Source organism: Dromiciops gliroides, chromosome 3 (assembly GCF_019393635.1).
Source record: "Dromiciops gliroides isolate mDroGli1 chromosome 3, mDroGli1.pri, whole genome shotgun sequence".
In the NCBI taxonomy this organism is placed as follows: Eukaryota; Metazoa; Chordata; class Mammalia; order Microbiotheria; family Microbiotheriidae; genus Dromiciops; species Dromiciops gliroides.
Window position 1 is genome coordinate 454,185,117 of NC_057863.1, and position 17,910 is coordinate 454,203,026.

The 17,910-nt window shown below is 35.5% G+C and overlaps 1 protein-coding gene across 3 annotated transcripts in view; it reads left to right on the plus strand.

Moving 5' to 3' along the window:
• KCNH7 (potassium voltage-gated channel subfamily H member 7) overlaps window positions 1-17,910 on the plus strand; it is a 621,793-nt gene that overhangs the window by 495,584 nt on the left and 108,299 nt on the right. For all 3 annotated transcript variants that reach the window (XM_043991004.1, XM_043991002.1, XM_043991003.1), the window contains one exon: window positions 10,965-11,364. In XM_043991004.1, the coding sequence (XP_043846939.1) occupies window positions 10,965-11,364 (400 nt within the window). The remainder of the gene's footprint in view (window positions 1-10,964; window positions 11,365-17,910) is intronic.

Sequence of the window (17,910 nt, forward strand, 5' to 3'; positions counted from 1 at the left end):
TCCGTTGTCTCTGACTCTCCAAGACTCCATTTTGGGGTTTTCTTGGGGATGATACTGGAGTGGCTTGCCATTTCCTTCTTTAGCTCATTTGATAGTTGAAGAAACTGAAGCAAACAGGGTTAAGTGGTTTTACCCAGGGTCACAGAGCTACTAAGTATCTGAGGCCAGATTTGAACTCAGGTCCTTCTGATTCCAGGGCTAGCACTGTATCCACTGTGTCAGTTAGCTGCCATGGAGAGAGAGAAAAATGGATTGGATGGATAATTGGTAGATGATTGGTAGATGATGAATGGATGGATGGATGGATGGATGGATGGATGGATGGATGGATGGATGGATGGATGGATGGATAGATGGATGGAAAGATGTATGGATAATAAAGGACCATTTTTTCAGCCCAAGGAATTTTGAGAAAGCCAATCTAGTTTGATAAACTTTTAGGTCATTTTTTGAACCCTCTGTATCCCCTAAATTACTGTTTTGTTTAATTTAAACATCAATATGTAAATGCTTTCTCTGTATGAATATGTACAAATTCCTTAAAGGACTCTATGAATATTTCAAAGATTTACTTCCAACTTAAAAGGCCCCCACTCTTGAAGTCATCAATGGAAAATTGAGAACATCACACTCAATTTCAACTCACTTAGCCAAAATGGTCCTTCCACTGCACCATAGAATTCTGGATTAGCTCATAGGAAATATGTCTATTTAATAGCAATCAGCATGAAATGATATTTTGTTTAATTTCAGTGAAAAATTAATGTTTTTCCTTGTCTACATTGCCCTCAATTTGTAGGCTATTTCAAGCAAGTTTTATCATTTGAATTCCGCTCTTGAAATTAAAAATATTTTAATTTTTAATCACATTATTTTACATGCATAATTGCTATATTAACAATGAATAGATTGGAAGTGGCATTTTTAATAAAGCTGGCATTTAGAAATGTGAACAAAGCTGCTCAAATTCTTCAAAATTTATCATTTCATTTTCAGTTTGAAGAACTTCATATCACTTGGTAAAAACTCTTAAGAAATGTTGGAGGAAATGAATGCTGACATTAAGTGGAGTTGACTAGGCATTAATATTTTCCTAATGGTGAATAACTAGTCAGAGAAACTCATGAACAAATCTTCCATTTTTCTAATTACTATATCCTCAGCTACCACACTATCCATGACAACTTGTTTCAACACCATTGGTACATAGCAACAATACTAATGACAAGAATAACTATCATTTGTAGAACACATTAAAGTTGGTAAAGTATTCTAAATACATTATCTCATTTGCAACTCCCAACAATCCTATAAGGTAGGTGTTACAGATAAGCTTGTCACCATTTTACAGATGAGGAAATTGAGATCCAAAGGTGAATTTACTTGTCATTAATAATCTGCTGGAACTTATTTTTCAAAGGATAGGAAACTCTCCCCATCCCAGTAATTCTAAACCCTTAGATGTCACTGTACAAACTCCATTCTCCTATTTTCTTGTCTGGGTCCTTACTCCATCCCCTCAATCTGATACCTGCAATGTCCTACTCCAGATCTACTTATCCCTTTCACTCTATTCTGCTTAAGGCCTATTCCATGGATAAGAAATTTTGCATTCATGTTAACCACCTTTTTCCTTCTTACTCCCTCCATCTTCTTGCACTCACTAAGTCCAGCTCAATCCTGATGACACAGCTTCCAGAGCATTGTTGCACTTTCATTCATTACTCTTCACCATCACCACACCACGGTCCCATTATCACTTTCAGTTTCCCTCCACCATCATCACCCAGTAACCTCTCCTTCTTTGAGGGTCATTAAATCCATATAAAATTACCTAATCAAGATGCTCTTAGTAGTTGATATCCTACTGAAACCCAGGATACTTACCTTCCTTCTTGAAAAGTCAATGCCAGGCTAAAAGTCTCTCTATCCTCCCCAACTCCTGCCCTCATATCATATCATCTTATGTACATATTACATACTTAAACATCCCAATTTCCAAGTTCCAGTTTACTCATTTTCCCATGACCTACTCCTCTAACCTAACATCTGCAACAAAATGAGATGGTTTGTACCTTTAAATCCTACCATCACTCACAAATGTTTTGCCTTCATATCTGTGATCATGAACTATGAAATTTCTTCATCTGATCATAATCTTTTATCAATCCATCCTTCACAATGTCCTAAAAACCCTAACTCTGTTCCTTATCCTCACCATGACCCTACAATCTCCCCACTACTCTTTTTTCTCCCCAAGTATCACCCATGCAATGGCTATGCTCTCTTGTGGGGCAGGTTAGGTGGTACAGTAGATAGTGCCAGACCAGGAGTCAGGAAAACTCATTCTTCCTGAGTTCAATATGGCCTCAGACAAGTAGTTTTGTGACCTTATGCAATCCATTTAACCCCGTTTTCCTCAGTTTTCTTATCTGTAAAATGAGCTGGAGAAGGAAATGACAAACCACTTCAGAATGTCTGCCAAGAAAATCCCAAATGGATCATGAAGAATCAGACACAACTTAACAACGACATATTCTCCTCCCTTCCCCATCTTAACTTCTGATGGACATTATCTTCTACTCTTGAGGCCCTTATGCCTTCTTCCTGTTCATCTATCCTTCCCCACCAAGTTCAGCTTTCTGTTACTCCCATTATCCCACCTTTGCTCCTATCCTTGAGCTGCTGAACAGAGAGAGAGAAATCACAAAACCATGCTGACTGCATCCACTACAAATTCATTATGTAATTTCAACAAAACCTTCACAGCAGCAAGGGAGTCTTCTCACACCTCCCTAATGAATTCCCCTATCACAATAGCACAGTGGCCTTTTCTAAATTTGGAGCTTTTCCGCAAACTTCCAAGTTCTCCCTCTCAGCTCAAAAAAAAAAATCATCTCATATTTCACTGAAGGAAAAAAATGAGAACATTTGTGAAGAATTTCTCTTCTGCTCTCTTCCTATTTCTCAGATCACTCAGATGTCATCCCCTACAGTTTTCTCCTTCCACTAGTCTCACATGACAATGTGTGGCTTATCCTTACCAAAAGTAGAACTTCATTACTCTACATATGCAATCCCATTTTATCCAGTCTGCTGCAACATTCCCTCTAGCATCCTTTGTGAATGACCCTCCAATCCATTTATACAGCCCTAACCTTTCTTCGATTGCCTATTGGATATCTCAAATAGTATGTCCCACAGACATCTTTAACTCCATATGACCAAAACTGGACTCATCTTTTCCCCAAAATGCTCTCATTTTCCTTCCTCCCCTCTTCTTGTTGAGTGCACCACCATCTATCCAATCACCTATATTCATACCCAAAGTACTTCCCTGGCATCTCTACTCTTTCTCACCACCCCCTTAAAATCTGTTTCCAAGTGTAGGGGCCAAATTTAATATATGGAGAGTTAATTGGGTGACTTGCCAAACATTGGGGTCCCAGAAATAATCAGGGACCTCTAGGTTCAAAGCTCCCTCCCCTCTAAACTGTCCTTTTAGATATTTCTCCCATGACAATAATAAAGGAGCCTTATAGCTTCTCTTCCACAAAAGGATCAGATTTTATTACTTGGGAATTAATTAAAAAACAAAGGTGAAATTAATAAAAATCAAAGATAAGGAAGTAGGGAAAAAGAAATACAGATTAATTCTCCTAGCTCTAACCTAAGTCTAAACAATCCCCAGATCATTTCCAATTAAGCTAACTCAAAGGAATGCAGGGCTATGGCATTCGCTCACCACACCTGGAAAGTCTGCTAGTTGCTTGCACCACCAGAAAGGCAGAGGAGAGGAGAGAAGAGAAGCCCGAGTTCCGGAAGTGACTCAGCCTCCCCTCAGCGAGCATTCAATCTTCCTCCCCTAAAAGGAGAGATGCTTCAAAAACTGCCTATGGAGAGGTTTCTCCTTCTGACCTCAGTAGCATATGCAACTTCAGGGTGGGCCAGGTGTGGCCCCTCCCAAATGAGTCAGCTAAACTCCAATAATTTTTACCACACGAGTATTGTTGATTCCAACTTTTTTAAATCTCTCACATGTTCCCCCTTCTCTAACAATTGCCATAACACTGGTGATTATCAGTAATTATGACATTACACCTGTAAGAGCAATAGCCTTTTGGTTAGTCTCCCCATGTCTTCCAATTGCATTCCATCTTCCACTCAGCTATTGAATGATCTCCCTAAAGTGCAGCTCTGACCGTAAGACTTTTCTCCTCCCTACTGAATAAACTCCAATGGCTCCCTATTACCTCCAACATCCAATATAAAATTTTCTAGCTTTGAAAGGCCTTTATAACCCAGCTCCTTCATACCTTTCCAATCTTATTATACTTTATTCCCTTCCATGTACAGCTTTGGCTTCCATGCTATTCCTCACATAAGACACTTGATTTTCCAGCTCCATGAGTTTTCATTGGCTGTCTCCCATGTCTGTAATATTCTCCCTCTTCATCTCTACATCCTGACTTCCCTACTTGCTTCAAGTCCCAGTTAAGATGCCACCTTCTGCAAGAAGCTTTTTTTACTTCCCCCTTATTGTTAGTGCCTTCCCTCTGAGACTACCTTTAAATTTTATATATAAGTACATATATATATACACATACATATATATTTACACACATACACGTGTATATGTATCTATTTGTATGCACAAAATTGTTTGCATGTTGTCTTCCACATTAGAATGTGAGCTCCTTAAGGTCAGGAACTATTTTTACCTTTCTTTGCATCTCTAATACTTAGCATAGTTCCTGGCACATAAGTACCTACTTACATATTAAGTGGCACAGAGGCTAGAGCACTAGACTCAAAGTCAGAAAATCCTGAAAATAAGTCAGGGACTTACTAGTTTTGTGACCTTGGGCAATTCACTTAACCTTTTTCAGCTTCAGTTTCCTTATCTGTAAATTGGGGATGATAATAGCACCTACCTCCCAGGGTTCTTGTGAGAATCAAGTTAGAAAATATTTGTAAAGTGCTTTTTAAACCTTAAAACATGATATAAATGTGATTTTATTATTATAAATAATAAATTAAGTAATTAAATTCATAAAATCAATAGCTATTGTTATTAACAAATACTTCTTATTGATTGACTGAGTTATCTATGGTGTCAGAAATGAATGTTTTATATTTAAGATTGATTGCCTTTTCTAATTTTGGCTCACCAGTGACAAGTCTTTCCTAATTATTAATAATTAGTACCTACTAAAGAACTCTGCTCAAATACTTGCCTTATGGACATATTCTGTGATCAATCATTAGCACATTTCTTAATTAATTTATTATAAAAATATTGTTATCTCTGCCCTTTCTATTTATACTTCCTTTACATGCAGTCTACATCAATAAGATTTTGAAAATTCAAATACTTAACTCTGACCCAAGAAAAGTTTAAAAAAAAAATAAGATTCCACTTATGCTGATTCTTTGCATTACACTGATATAATCATATCACTGAGTGTAATTCACAGTTTTTAGCAGTCATTAGGTCAGAAAAACCATCCATATTCCCAGCCTCTCCTCAGAAGAGTCTCTACAATGTGGTTTCACTTATTTGATGAAATGGAATGCCTCATACAACAGACAAGCCTATATTCCAAGCCTATATTCACAGTACCAAAACATGTTCCAAAGGCAAATAAATGTGCACAAATATAACAACAAATACTTATGCATGCTTTTGCCTTCCACCATTCATCTAGATCATTGAAATTTGAGTCTAATGCTAAAATAATTTTCATAAAACAGTAAGGAAAAAGGGAAACCTTCTTAGATATACCATAGTTTTATAAGCATAAGAATATTTGTTCTTTTTCTAGTGAATCTTTTCATATTTTAATATACACAAAGATAGATAGATAGATAGATAGATAGATAGATAGATAGATAGATAGATAGATAGATAGATAATCATATACAATCACTTCCAATGTTTTGTAGTCTGGCTTTATAGAAAATAGTTGGAAAGAACTCTGACTTTGAAGTCAGGAGACCCTGACCAAAGTCTGACTGATATATCTTTGTGACCATGGACACATTAATTACTTATATTCTAAGTCAGTTCATCTTCAAAATGGATATAATAATATTTATACTAACTAATTCTTGATATTGTTGTGAGGAAAGTGCTCTGTAAACCTTAAAGTATTACATAAATGTTAGCTATTATTATCATTATTACAGCAACTATTTTCTTTTGGTTCATGCTAAGGCTAGCAGTAAAGTCTTACAAACTCTATGAGATTATAGTTAAATTACAAACTAACCTTATTTACTTACTTTCTGAACAGGAGCCTGGAACAAACACTATTCCAGTGATCTTTGCCTTTAGATGTATACATCTATGTATGTGTATACATAAATGTATATGTATATATCCACATATATAGCCTTGATTTACGTATTATCCATTGGTTATTAAGTAAAAGGTGTTTTCTTTTTATGTCAGAATACACTTATTTGCACAGAGCAAGTCTAGTGTATATGATAAAAATCTTCTATCAAATGCACCATTTAATTTCTTCCCATAATCATCTTTGCTATTGGGTAAATATAATGAATTTATGCTACCACGTAAATATATTGCTATAGCATAACTATATTTAAGGCAAGCAATTTTTCATCTCCATACTTGACAGGACTTACAGAGGGGTTCATGACACTAAAAAGATTAAATGCAAAGGTGATAAAGCAGAGGCTGGATCACCACTTCTGGGGATAATCAAGATGTGAATTAAGGGAACTTATACTAAGTGAACTCCAAATTAGTTTCCAATTCTGAGGTTATTGTATTCTATCACAAAAATTCTACCTCAAAGATAGTTATCTGTGCTTTTAGAAAATATGGGGGTAGCTAGGTGGATAAAGCACCAGCCCTGGATTCAGGAGGACCTGAGTTCAAATCTGGCTTCAGACACTTGACACTTACTAGCTGTGTAACCCTGGGCAAGTCACTTAATCCTCATTTCCCCACCCAAAAAAAAAATGGACATGGACATCTTGTATTTAAAGCTGTTGGAACTAGACAGGATTCATTCACTATTCAGAAAATTGACATAATTGAACACCTAGAGTAGTCATTTCACAGAAAAAGCCAATTCTGATCCTTTGCATTAAAATAAAATTCTTAACCAAGTAGCCTGTAAGTCCCCGACATTCTGGCATAGGAAGTTTAAAATCTCCTTCAATCATTTAAGAGAAATTGCTAGTTCTGAGATATTCAAGATGCTCAAGATTAGATGGTCATTCTGACGCATGTGGATTTGAGGAATTGTCCATATTCATTATATCTTTTTTACACAGCTGAAAGAGATTAAAAAGATTTCTTTTGTTTGGTAATGTTCTACTGCCTAACTATTCACTTCTTCATATATTTTGCCATTCTAGTAATCCATTTCCTTCATTTTCCCCCCATACCTAAACTATTGTTTTCTATTGTACCATATAGTCCTTACAGCAGGGTCTCTATTGACAAGGATCAACTACAGTAACTATGGCCAGGACCAGAGATTTGTACTTTATAGGAATTTGATGAATATGTACTGAATTTTCATTCAAAATGAAAAGTCAACAGTTGAATACATTTTTATTAAGTTCCTATTGTGTACAAAACCAAGTACTGAGGATCTAACAATGAAATAGGAGACAGGTTTTGCATTCAAGGAGCTCACAACCTAATAGTGAGGAAATATAAATCATGATGCATGGCAAAATTGCAATAATTATAAAGAAGTTCAAAGTTTTATGAGAAATTTGTCAGTGAAATACCATTCATACCTGAGGACACTAGAGAAAATTTCGTGGAGGGGTTGGCACCTAAATTGAGTCTTTAATGGAGGGAAAGAATACCTAAAAGATAATTCTTCATTTCCAATAAGTAAGTTCTCTATCAATTAGATATGGGTCACTATATAGTTTCATTTCAAAAGAATGCTTTCCCAAATGAAAATTACAACTACAGAAGACCCATGCTATGATAAAACTGCTTGCTACATGAATTTGAATATAGTGTAGCATAAATTATGTGCCAAAAACAAAACTGTCTTCAGCAAAAGCCTGATAGAATATGATTAGTCTGAGAGGTAGGTACTAATTATATCCTTTAAAATCAAGCAAATATAAATGGATTTCACCATTCTCAGGAAGATAATGTTCACCAGTAAAATTGACTGAAGCTTCAAAAAAATGTTCAGGACAGACTTCTAAAGCTGTTAGTTGGTTTTCCCTGGATATTCATTTTCTAAATATGTATACTGGAAAAGACATAGCTAAGTGGCTAGACTGATGAGGCAGGGATCTGAGAATTCAAGATCTTCCTTTGTTATCCCTCTGAGGTTTCAAGACCATCACTTAACCCTCATCTGTAAACTGGGACAATAAACCCAGTCTTTGCCAGAGTGTTATGCGAATTAAGTATTTAAAGCCACTGAAGATAAAAAGAGCTATTTTAATACAAAGTATCATCTATAATGCAAAAGTAATTATCTTTTGGTGGTACCATGGTATACTACAGTGACTAACAAGGAATGCTCAGGTGTGTTGGCATCAACAAAGTAACAATAGATATGTCAGAGCCATTTTTTACCTTGTCAGAAGAGCATAAGTAATTGCACTTGGCCACATATTACTGAGCCACAAAAGGACTTCTTTCATTGTTGAAGTCAATATTCATTCATCCTTCTAATTCAACAGAGACCTATACCAACTCCTCAGTAATAGTTTCTGAGTAAACTCTGGAACTCTGGCTTGCTCTACATGATCATTTTTCACGGATAATAGAAATCATGTGAAGATATATGACCCTACACTGTACCCCTCCCCGTTCCATATTCATGTTATTTTATTATCTTTATAGTGTCAATTTGTATGCTTGGTTCACTTGACATCTAGTGTTTGAAGATTATTTCTTTTAATTTGTGAATAGCCTTAGAACAGGACAATGACACTGGATGATTTCGTTTTACTATTGCATGCTCAAAAGACTTTTTTTTTCCATTTATGAATGAAGTATCTTTTAGTATTGCCATCTTTGTAACTATAAGATGTTTTTACCCAGTCACCTCAGTGTGTTACAAAAAAACCACTTCATGTTTGTTTTGAAGCATTTCCTTTAAATAACTGCTTGCCTAGTGTTTTTCAGAATTATATTTAATTTATTTTTAGGTTGATATAGCAGTTTGCCCCCAAGCTACTATACATATATAGCAGCTTCAAATAACAAATCTCAAATATTTCTCCCAGTTACAAAACAAATAAATGGGTCATAGTACAAGGAGGGAGAAATACTCAAAATTAAAGCAGAGGCAAATTGGTGAGCGAGCCAGGGAAATTCCCACTGTCAACATGATAAACAGTATGTGTAGCCAATTCAAATCTCTGCCCTTCATAGTCTCTGGTGGTTTTTGCATGGAGCTAAAAGGCAGGTGTTACCTTTTCTTATAAGGGTATAGCCTTGGTGGGGGGGGGGGGGAGTTAGATAAATTGGAAGATACATTAATTCTTTTCAGAACTCAAAGGTCCTATTTAATTTCATAATTCATACCTTACTAAATGAAATACCCAGGGGATTAAGGTGATGATGCACCTTCCAGCAAGAGGAAGTAGGCCAATTCTACTTGAGTCTTTCCTTTCATACACTGAAAAAGGTAGTCCTTATTAAAAACTTCTCCTTCTCAACTCTTCTCTTTTCTCACTACCCTGCCTCCCATCTTTATCCCACGGTATCTGACACAGTTAAAGTAATACAGTAAAAAAAAATCAGAACTCTTGGAAGTATACATCTCCCAACTTTATTTCCTTAAAGAAGAAAATTGCAATGTGCCAGCTAAAATGAGTACACATCAACTGTAGCAGACTGTCAGAAAAATCCTAAAAAGGATACTCTCCAAAAAAAAGAAAGAAAAAGAAATAGTGAAAAGGGGAGGTGGGGCAGCTAGGTGGGGCAGTGGATAGAGGAAAGGGCCTGGATTCAGGAAGACCTGAGTTCAAATCCAGCCTCAGGCACTTCACACTTACTAGTTGTGTAACCCTGGGCAAGTCACTTAACCCTCATTGCCCCCACACAAAAAAAGAAAAAGCAAAGAAAAGAAATAGTGAAAAGGATACTCTCTACTTTCTTTGTCCAGTATGCTGCTGGACTAAAGAAAATATATGATGAAATGTATTTTAGCAGTTCTTTTAATAGATGGTGTATTCTTTTTTAACTAGGAGGTTTCTGTTTCTTTTTTAATGGATATGAAGAGATTACTTTTAATGTTCACATTCAACTTTGCATTCTTTTTTAATGTGATTATTCTTTGTAATTCAATTGGAGGTATTCTGTGAAATAAGTATTCACAGTAGTATAAAGATAAAATGACTCATTAATAGATTGTTAAACTACCATGTAAATATAGAATAATTACATATCCTGTGGATTATATAGAATTTTTAGTTAACCCTGTTTAGAAAAGCTAAGAAATTAATATATAATTTGTAGTTATCAAATTTCAAGGTCAAATGACCACTTAAATGTCCTTTTATTACGTGTTCCTGTCTTACCATTAAATACTGGGTCAGAAATAATCATATTATTATTGACACATGGTTATCAGTGACAACTAGAAGCTGAAGGGTTAAACTTAAATATTGTTTAAGTCTCATACGAAGATGGAGGTTCACCCACCCAATAGATTTCTAGTCCAGGACTAAAATCTATCAGTTGAATTCTAAAATATAACCAGTTCTTAGAATGTCCTTTCTTTACTGTGCAGCAAATTGTCTCACTGCAACCTATCTCACAATGTGGTAGTTCGGGATCTTATTAAAGAAATGAAATAAATATTTAATTAAAACTCACTGTTATAATTTGATCTTGCACTTGAAAGCATTTTTTTTTTTTGAAACTTGGATTTACCATTTGGGAACATGGCTCCTCCTGAGTAGTAACACTTTCTGATGTTGCATATTTGTTTCTGCAGACCACAACATTAATTGGCCTTTTGAAGACAGCTAGGCTTCTGCGATTGGTGAGAGTGGCACGGAAATTGGACCGATATTCTGAATATGGTGCTGCTGTTCTCATGCTTCTCATGTGCATATTTGCGCTAATTGCACATTGGCTGGCTTGCATTTGGTATGCCATTGGCAATGTAGAAAGACCTTACCTGATTGACAAAATTGGATGGTTGGATACCTTAGGACAACAAATTGGAAAACGTTACAATCAAAGTGATGCAAGCTCTGGACCATCCATTAAAGACAAATACGTTACAGCACTTTACTTTACCTTCAGCAGTTTAACAAGTGTAGGATTCGGGAATGTGTCTCCTAACACCAATTCGGAGAAAATCTTTTCCATTTGTGTCATGTTGATTGGCTGTAAGTAAAACTTTTGTCTGATTACCAAATAGAATGAATACATTGATACCTCTAGGACAAATCTGTTGTGGATAAAGGGAGAGGAAAAGATAAGAGAGAAAATTATGGGCATAATAGGATATTATCAGATGTTTTGTTCTATGGGATCTGGCTTATTCCAAAAACAGACACTCTGAAAACAAGCAAAGGTTATTAGGACCTAAGCATACCACCAAAATGAAATTGGAATTACATTATTCTTAGGATTCTGGAATGGCATAGTTTTATATAGTGTGCTTTATTACTGTTTGACTTTTTTTTCAGGAAGTATTTCCTTCACAGGTAGAGACTTGTTTGAATGCAAAAGACAATCTTGTGATTACATTTTTGCAGAAATGTAAGACTTTTTCCTTAGGCATCTATTTATGCCATTACACCAGGAAGCTGGGGATGGACAAAAGTGGGGACAACCATAGTTGCAGTGGGCTAATATGACGGTTATCAGTTTTGAGCTACTTTAGCATCTCTTGAGGTGAAAAGTCTTACAAGTTCACATTTCAGAATTACTAAAGGGGTAGTATTGCTACAAGACAGTAGCTTCAAAATGTCAACTTTAGATTGCCAACTAAATCCAGATACTTGACTTTCAATTTTTAAAATATTGAATTTTGAAAAATGCTTCTATAAGTCCAATTTATTCTAAATGTGTTTTTCCCAGTTTTTGACCAATTTACTTAAGATACTTTTCATATATGACTATATGTATAGAAGTGCTTTCAACCCTGAACATCTGAACATTTGCATAATTAAATAAAATTGCCTTTAAATAACTATTGATCCTGCTCCCAAAGCCAAGCAAAGACTTGCCTGTTTAAATACAGATTCTGCATTGTACTCTAAAGTGTAATGAGCATGGGCCCTTCTGGATGAAGTACAAATGCCATTTCTAAAGAGGTGGTTTCTCTCCCAGCAAACTTTCTTTTCCCCAGTCCTATGGAGTATATAAAAAAAACAGAAGATTATGCCAGCCACTAGTTCCAACAGCACATGTAAAATATATTCATAATACCCACAGATGGATGAAGAGAGCAAGAAGTTTGCCTTTAACCAATTACACATCAGTCTTGTAAAGAAATCCCAAAGGGACCCACTGACTTGAATTAGAACCCCAAATTTTCTAAAGATGTAAGGAGGGGCAGCTAGGTGGCGCAGTGGATAGAGCACTGGCGCTGGAATCAGGAGTTCCTGAGTTCAAGTCCGGCCTCAGACACTTAACACTTACTAGCTGTGTGACCCTGGGCAAGTCACTTAACCCCAATTGCCTCACTTAAAAAAAAAGAATATAAAAAAAAATATGTAAGGAAAATATAAGGTACTAGAGTATGTCCTCTACATAGTCATATAAAGTGGTATTATCTAGGGAATGCAAACATTAATCAAATCAGTATAAACAAAGAACAGGGGGACGCTAGGTGGCACAGTGGATAAAGCACTGGCTCTGGATTCAGGAGGACCTGAGTTCAAACCCAACCTCAGACAAATTGATGCTTAATAGCTGTATTACCCTGGGCAAGTCACTTAACCCTCATTGCCTGGTAAAAAACAAACAAACAAAAAAGAAACTAAGAACAGGATGTGTTTACTTATTCAAAGTACTATTAAAAAGCAACTGTTAAACATAATTTATTTACATTCTGACCTGCTTGAGGTATTTATCCCTATCTTTCCTCTAAATATTTACCCTTGTTTCAAACCATCAAAGAGTAATAAGAGTGGCTTAACATTTTAAAGGCCATAGTATAAATAGGAAAGCAAAAAAGATATAGTCAATGGGCTATGTTTGGGGCAGACCAACTAACCAAGAATCGTTGTTGTCCTTATTAGGAACTATCACTTAGATCAAAAAGAAATATTGGGGATTAGGGGGTTAGCCAAGTTATGATGATGATAGGAATAATAACATTTATGTAGTGCTTTACTATGGGTCAGCTAGAGTGCTAAGCACTTTACACATATTATATTCTTTGATCTTCACAACAACCCTAGTACATAGGTGCTGTTATTATTCCCATTTTACAATTCAGAATACTGAGGCAAACAAGTTAAGTCACCTGCCCAGAATCACACAATTAGTAAATGTCTAAGGCCAAATTTGAACTCAGATCTTCTCGACTCTAGGCCCAGCATTCTTTCTACTATGGCACTTAGCTGCCTCATTAAATAATTGCCTCAAAAATAGTTTGTGATACTTTTTTTTTAATCAGGCAAATTGTTGGGGCTTTATAACCACTTTTGATGAACTAAGCTCCCTACTCCTTAGGGTCACCTGAAGACTGGATTTATGGTGTTATTGGTATAGGGAAATCCCAAGAAAGGAAATTCAGTCAAGGCAGACCATCACCTTCTCTGCAATTTATTACTTTAGAAACTTTCCTACAGTACTAGGTGAAGTGATTTATCCAGTTTCCTCCAGGCAGTATGAGCCAGAGGTTAAACCTCAATTGTTCCTGGCTCCAGGAGATTCTCTATCAACTAAGGTATGCTGCCTCTCTCCTCAATCTTTATTAATGATAAATAAGCAAAACATTAGAATAAGTAGTAAATTGATATTACTTCTCCCCTAACAAATATCCTTGCCTATTGTCTCTCCCAAATCTAATCCATTCTACACATAAAATTAATCTTAAACAATTCTGATTATGTTACTTCTCTGTCTAAAAACCCTTAATGATTCCCCACTGTCTACTGAATTGTCAAAACTTTTTATTCTAGCATTCAAGGCCTTCTGTAAATAGCACTAGACTGCTTTTCCAAGATTATTTTAAACTGTTTCCTTTCATATATTCTATTCTTAAAACAAACTGGATTGTTCACTGTAAATCTTTGTTTTCTGACTAGCACTCTTGGTCAAATTGTTTCTGATACCTAGATTCCCCCATTTCCTCCTGTTGTAATCGAAATGCTCCTTAAAAGTCCAATTCAAATGATAAGTCCTCAATAATACTTCTCTATTCTACCCCCTTTATCCACCTGGGGAATCTTATCTCTTTGAACTATCATAAGACTTTGTAATCCTTATAGACATACAATATTCTATTTTGTTTGATAGTTATTAATATTTTCTCTCCCCTACTGGGTTGTAAACTGCTTTCAAGGTCAGTGACTGTCTCTGGTTTATTTTTATATCCCCTTTGCTGCTTAGCATGCATTTAATAAACATTTTGCAGAGTGTTTTGCTCTTCTCCAGCAAAATACTACAGTGGATCTCTAATCTTATCAATGTGGGTATTCCTTCCAACAACGAAGAAACAAATCATCCATGTCATCTTACCCTGTGTGACTCTTCTAAATTAGCCCTCTTACATATACTCCATGATCAGTGCTTCCCTCTATGTCTCTAGACATTCATAGGTACCAGTGTAGCAAATGGACAATCCATTAGTTTACTTTGATCCTTACAATATTGTATAGATGGCCCACCTCCTTTTCTAGTCATACATCATTTGGTGACTTTATATAGACAGACAGACAGACAGACAGAAATGATAGATAGATAGATAGATAGATAGATAGATAGATAGATAGATAGATAGATAGAGATATGTATGTATATTTATGTATAAATGTATATACACACATAAATGCTTTTTGCTTGCAATTCATGTTGATAATAACCTTTAATATATTTGTGCCCACCATGTATCTCTTCAATATCTTTGACTAAGCTGTAATTTTGATTCCATACATACTCTGATATTCTATTTTTGGTTGCCTTTACCAGCAAGGATATCAATATTTTTAAAAGATGAGCATTCGTTTTAGGGAGAAGCCTATAGTCATTGAAAACTCTATACAATTTTCCAAGTACAATCTAGCCCACTGTCTACATCTTATTTGATTCTAGACCTAATTCATTATTCTTTTATATTATCTAACCTATACTGTTGCTAGACTAACTCTACAAGCTGCAAATCCAAATGAATTGCATTTTCATCCACTTAGTTTTTTTCCTATTTTGCTAGTTAGTCCAATATCTTTTGAGTGATGATGGAATATATAATTATTATATAATTTAGGAGGTTCTGTAATGTTCTCAGGCTTGGTTGAATTATCACAATGTCACCCATTAAGTTGTGACTGGAAAATTTGACCAGATGGTAGGGAACCTCCCAATTAGATACTTCTCTGGATGTACTCCATGACAAAAAGCAACATTGTCTGGTATACATTTTCTTCTTTTATGCCTCAATTGATACTAATAAACAAAATATCACCAAGGTTATTTATGTGGTTGCATATATCAAGGAATCTTTGTAGTCGTTTTTAACATAAGCACACAAAAAAGATACCTTTCTAAAGAAGAGCCTTTAACACTAACTTTATTTTACCAAGTCAATTTTGTTTCAACAAATAGGAAGCACAGTGGAATCTTATATTCTCTATGTACCCTTCTGTCAGTTATATGATTATAAAGCTATAGTCTGCTATAAAATATGGTTTGTAACAAGCTGTGTATTCCCTTCTCATATTCTATTCAAAGGTGCCCATGAAACATAAATAAATTATTTTCATATAGTTTGTAGAGATGAGAAAATAGTCATGTAAATCAGTAGTTACTGCTTAGTCCTTGATCAAATCTTTTCAGTAATATTAGCATCTATAGTTCCCCCCAAAAAATTTTCAGATAATCAGGAAAGTCATTCCTTCAATCCTCTCAAAATTGTATTCATTCCTCTCTATGTACTTAGTTTAATCTAGCTGCCCTTCTCATCTTTGTTTCTTTGGTATTTAACTGAATTGAATTTTGCTTCTGCATGTGCCACTGTGGGGACCAAGACAAAGTCCAAATATTGTGGATCACAGGCTCATAGAATGTAGAGCTGGAAAAGACTTTGAGATCATCTAGGCAAACCCTTCATTTTCAGATGAGGAAACTGAGGCTCATAGATTATATGACTTCCCCGAATCATATAATTAATGACAGAACTGGAATTCAAATTTAATGCCTCTTTTTCTAAATTTAAAGTTCACTGCTATGATCTTAAAAAAAAAAACCTTATTCCAGCTTCTATGGGAGAAGGTTTTAGGAGAAGAAATAAGGACTAAAGTGAAATGAGTAGAAAAAAAATGTAAAAGGGATTTTGAGGGATTTAGTCCCTTGTGAAAAAAGCGAGAGATTGAATTTGAGCAGAAGTCTGGCTCAACTTAAGGATAAGCTACAGGAGAACATCTTGGATTAAAAATAGAGAAGAACTCAATATTAAAGAAGGCTCATTTTGAAAGGAAAATAAAATGTTGAGTAGTAAAGACCTGAAGATAAGAACTGAAGAAGGAAGAGCAAGTCATTGGCAAATTAAGGTAAGGTAAAAGTGTAGTGGTTCCCTGTATGCTACAGTTGATCACTCAGAATGTAAAGATTCAAACCAACAATCCATCTAATAAAAAAGTATTCACATACTCCCAGGTAAAAGCAGTTCCCAAGGCAGTCCCCAGCAAGGAAATATATCCTCAAATGTAAGCAGTTCATGAAAATGAAGGCAAATAAAAGCCTTTAGTGAAGAAATGAATAGCAGTTGTCAATGAGAAACTGCATTTATATTCTTCTTGCCTAAAGGGTCCATAGTTAGGTCCCAGATCAGTCCATCTGGAGGCAAAGTCAATTTAAGCATCCCCAAGACTATACCATGGTTTCTTTGCTCACAATATTCCTGGCTGGTTTTGTGGAATGGGGGTGGGAGGGAGTATTAACTTATGCTTCCCCAATTCCACTAGTACCCTGACCCACAAAAGCCAGAAAAGGTAAAAAAAATAGATGAATTGGTAAGTAAAACAAATTGTCTAATACAAAACTAATGAGAGAAAGAGAAAAAAAACATTAGCAATATAGTCTAAGTATTGTTGATAGGAAGGAAAGGAAGTTAGTTTTTGCAGTCGATTTGTTAAATGGTGACACAAGTCTATAGAGTTACTAAGGAGATATTTAGGAAAAGATACAACCACTCAAACAATTCAAAAAGCAGGGTCCAGAATCTAAATCAGTATGGAAAACAGGTAGAATTGTGCAGTGTGTAATATTTAAATTTCTGCTACTTTCTCAAGTAACTACTATGTTCAAAGCATAGATTGGTCTCCATCCTTGAAGAGAAAGTGAAGGGACTCAAGGAATCCTTTTCACACTCTCAGTAATCAGGGACAATGAAATATTCCTATAAAGAAATCTGAAGTGAGGCTTCAATAGGGGCAGGGAAGGATATTAAGTGGCTGAGAACAAATCTGACTTCTGTCAGGAGGTTAAAGAAAAGCATAGAAGAACATCATCCAAAGGACAAAGGGAAGAAATGGAAAATTATACATTTGGAGCTTTTAAAAAACTTGAGACTCTCTCTGAAGAGGAAGGAGCTGGCTACTCTGAAGAAGCAGCTGTTTGACCTCCAAAGATTGACAAAGTAGAAACAGAGTCGATCAAGTACAAGATTATCCAATAAGGGTCAGAGGAAGAAGAGAAACATAGTAGTAGTTGGAAAATCCCTCTTCAGGGATACTGTACTTATTATGACTTGGTCACAA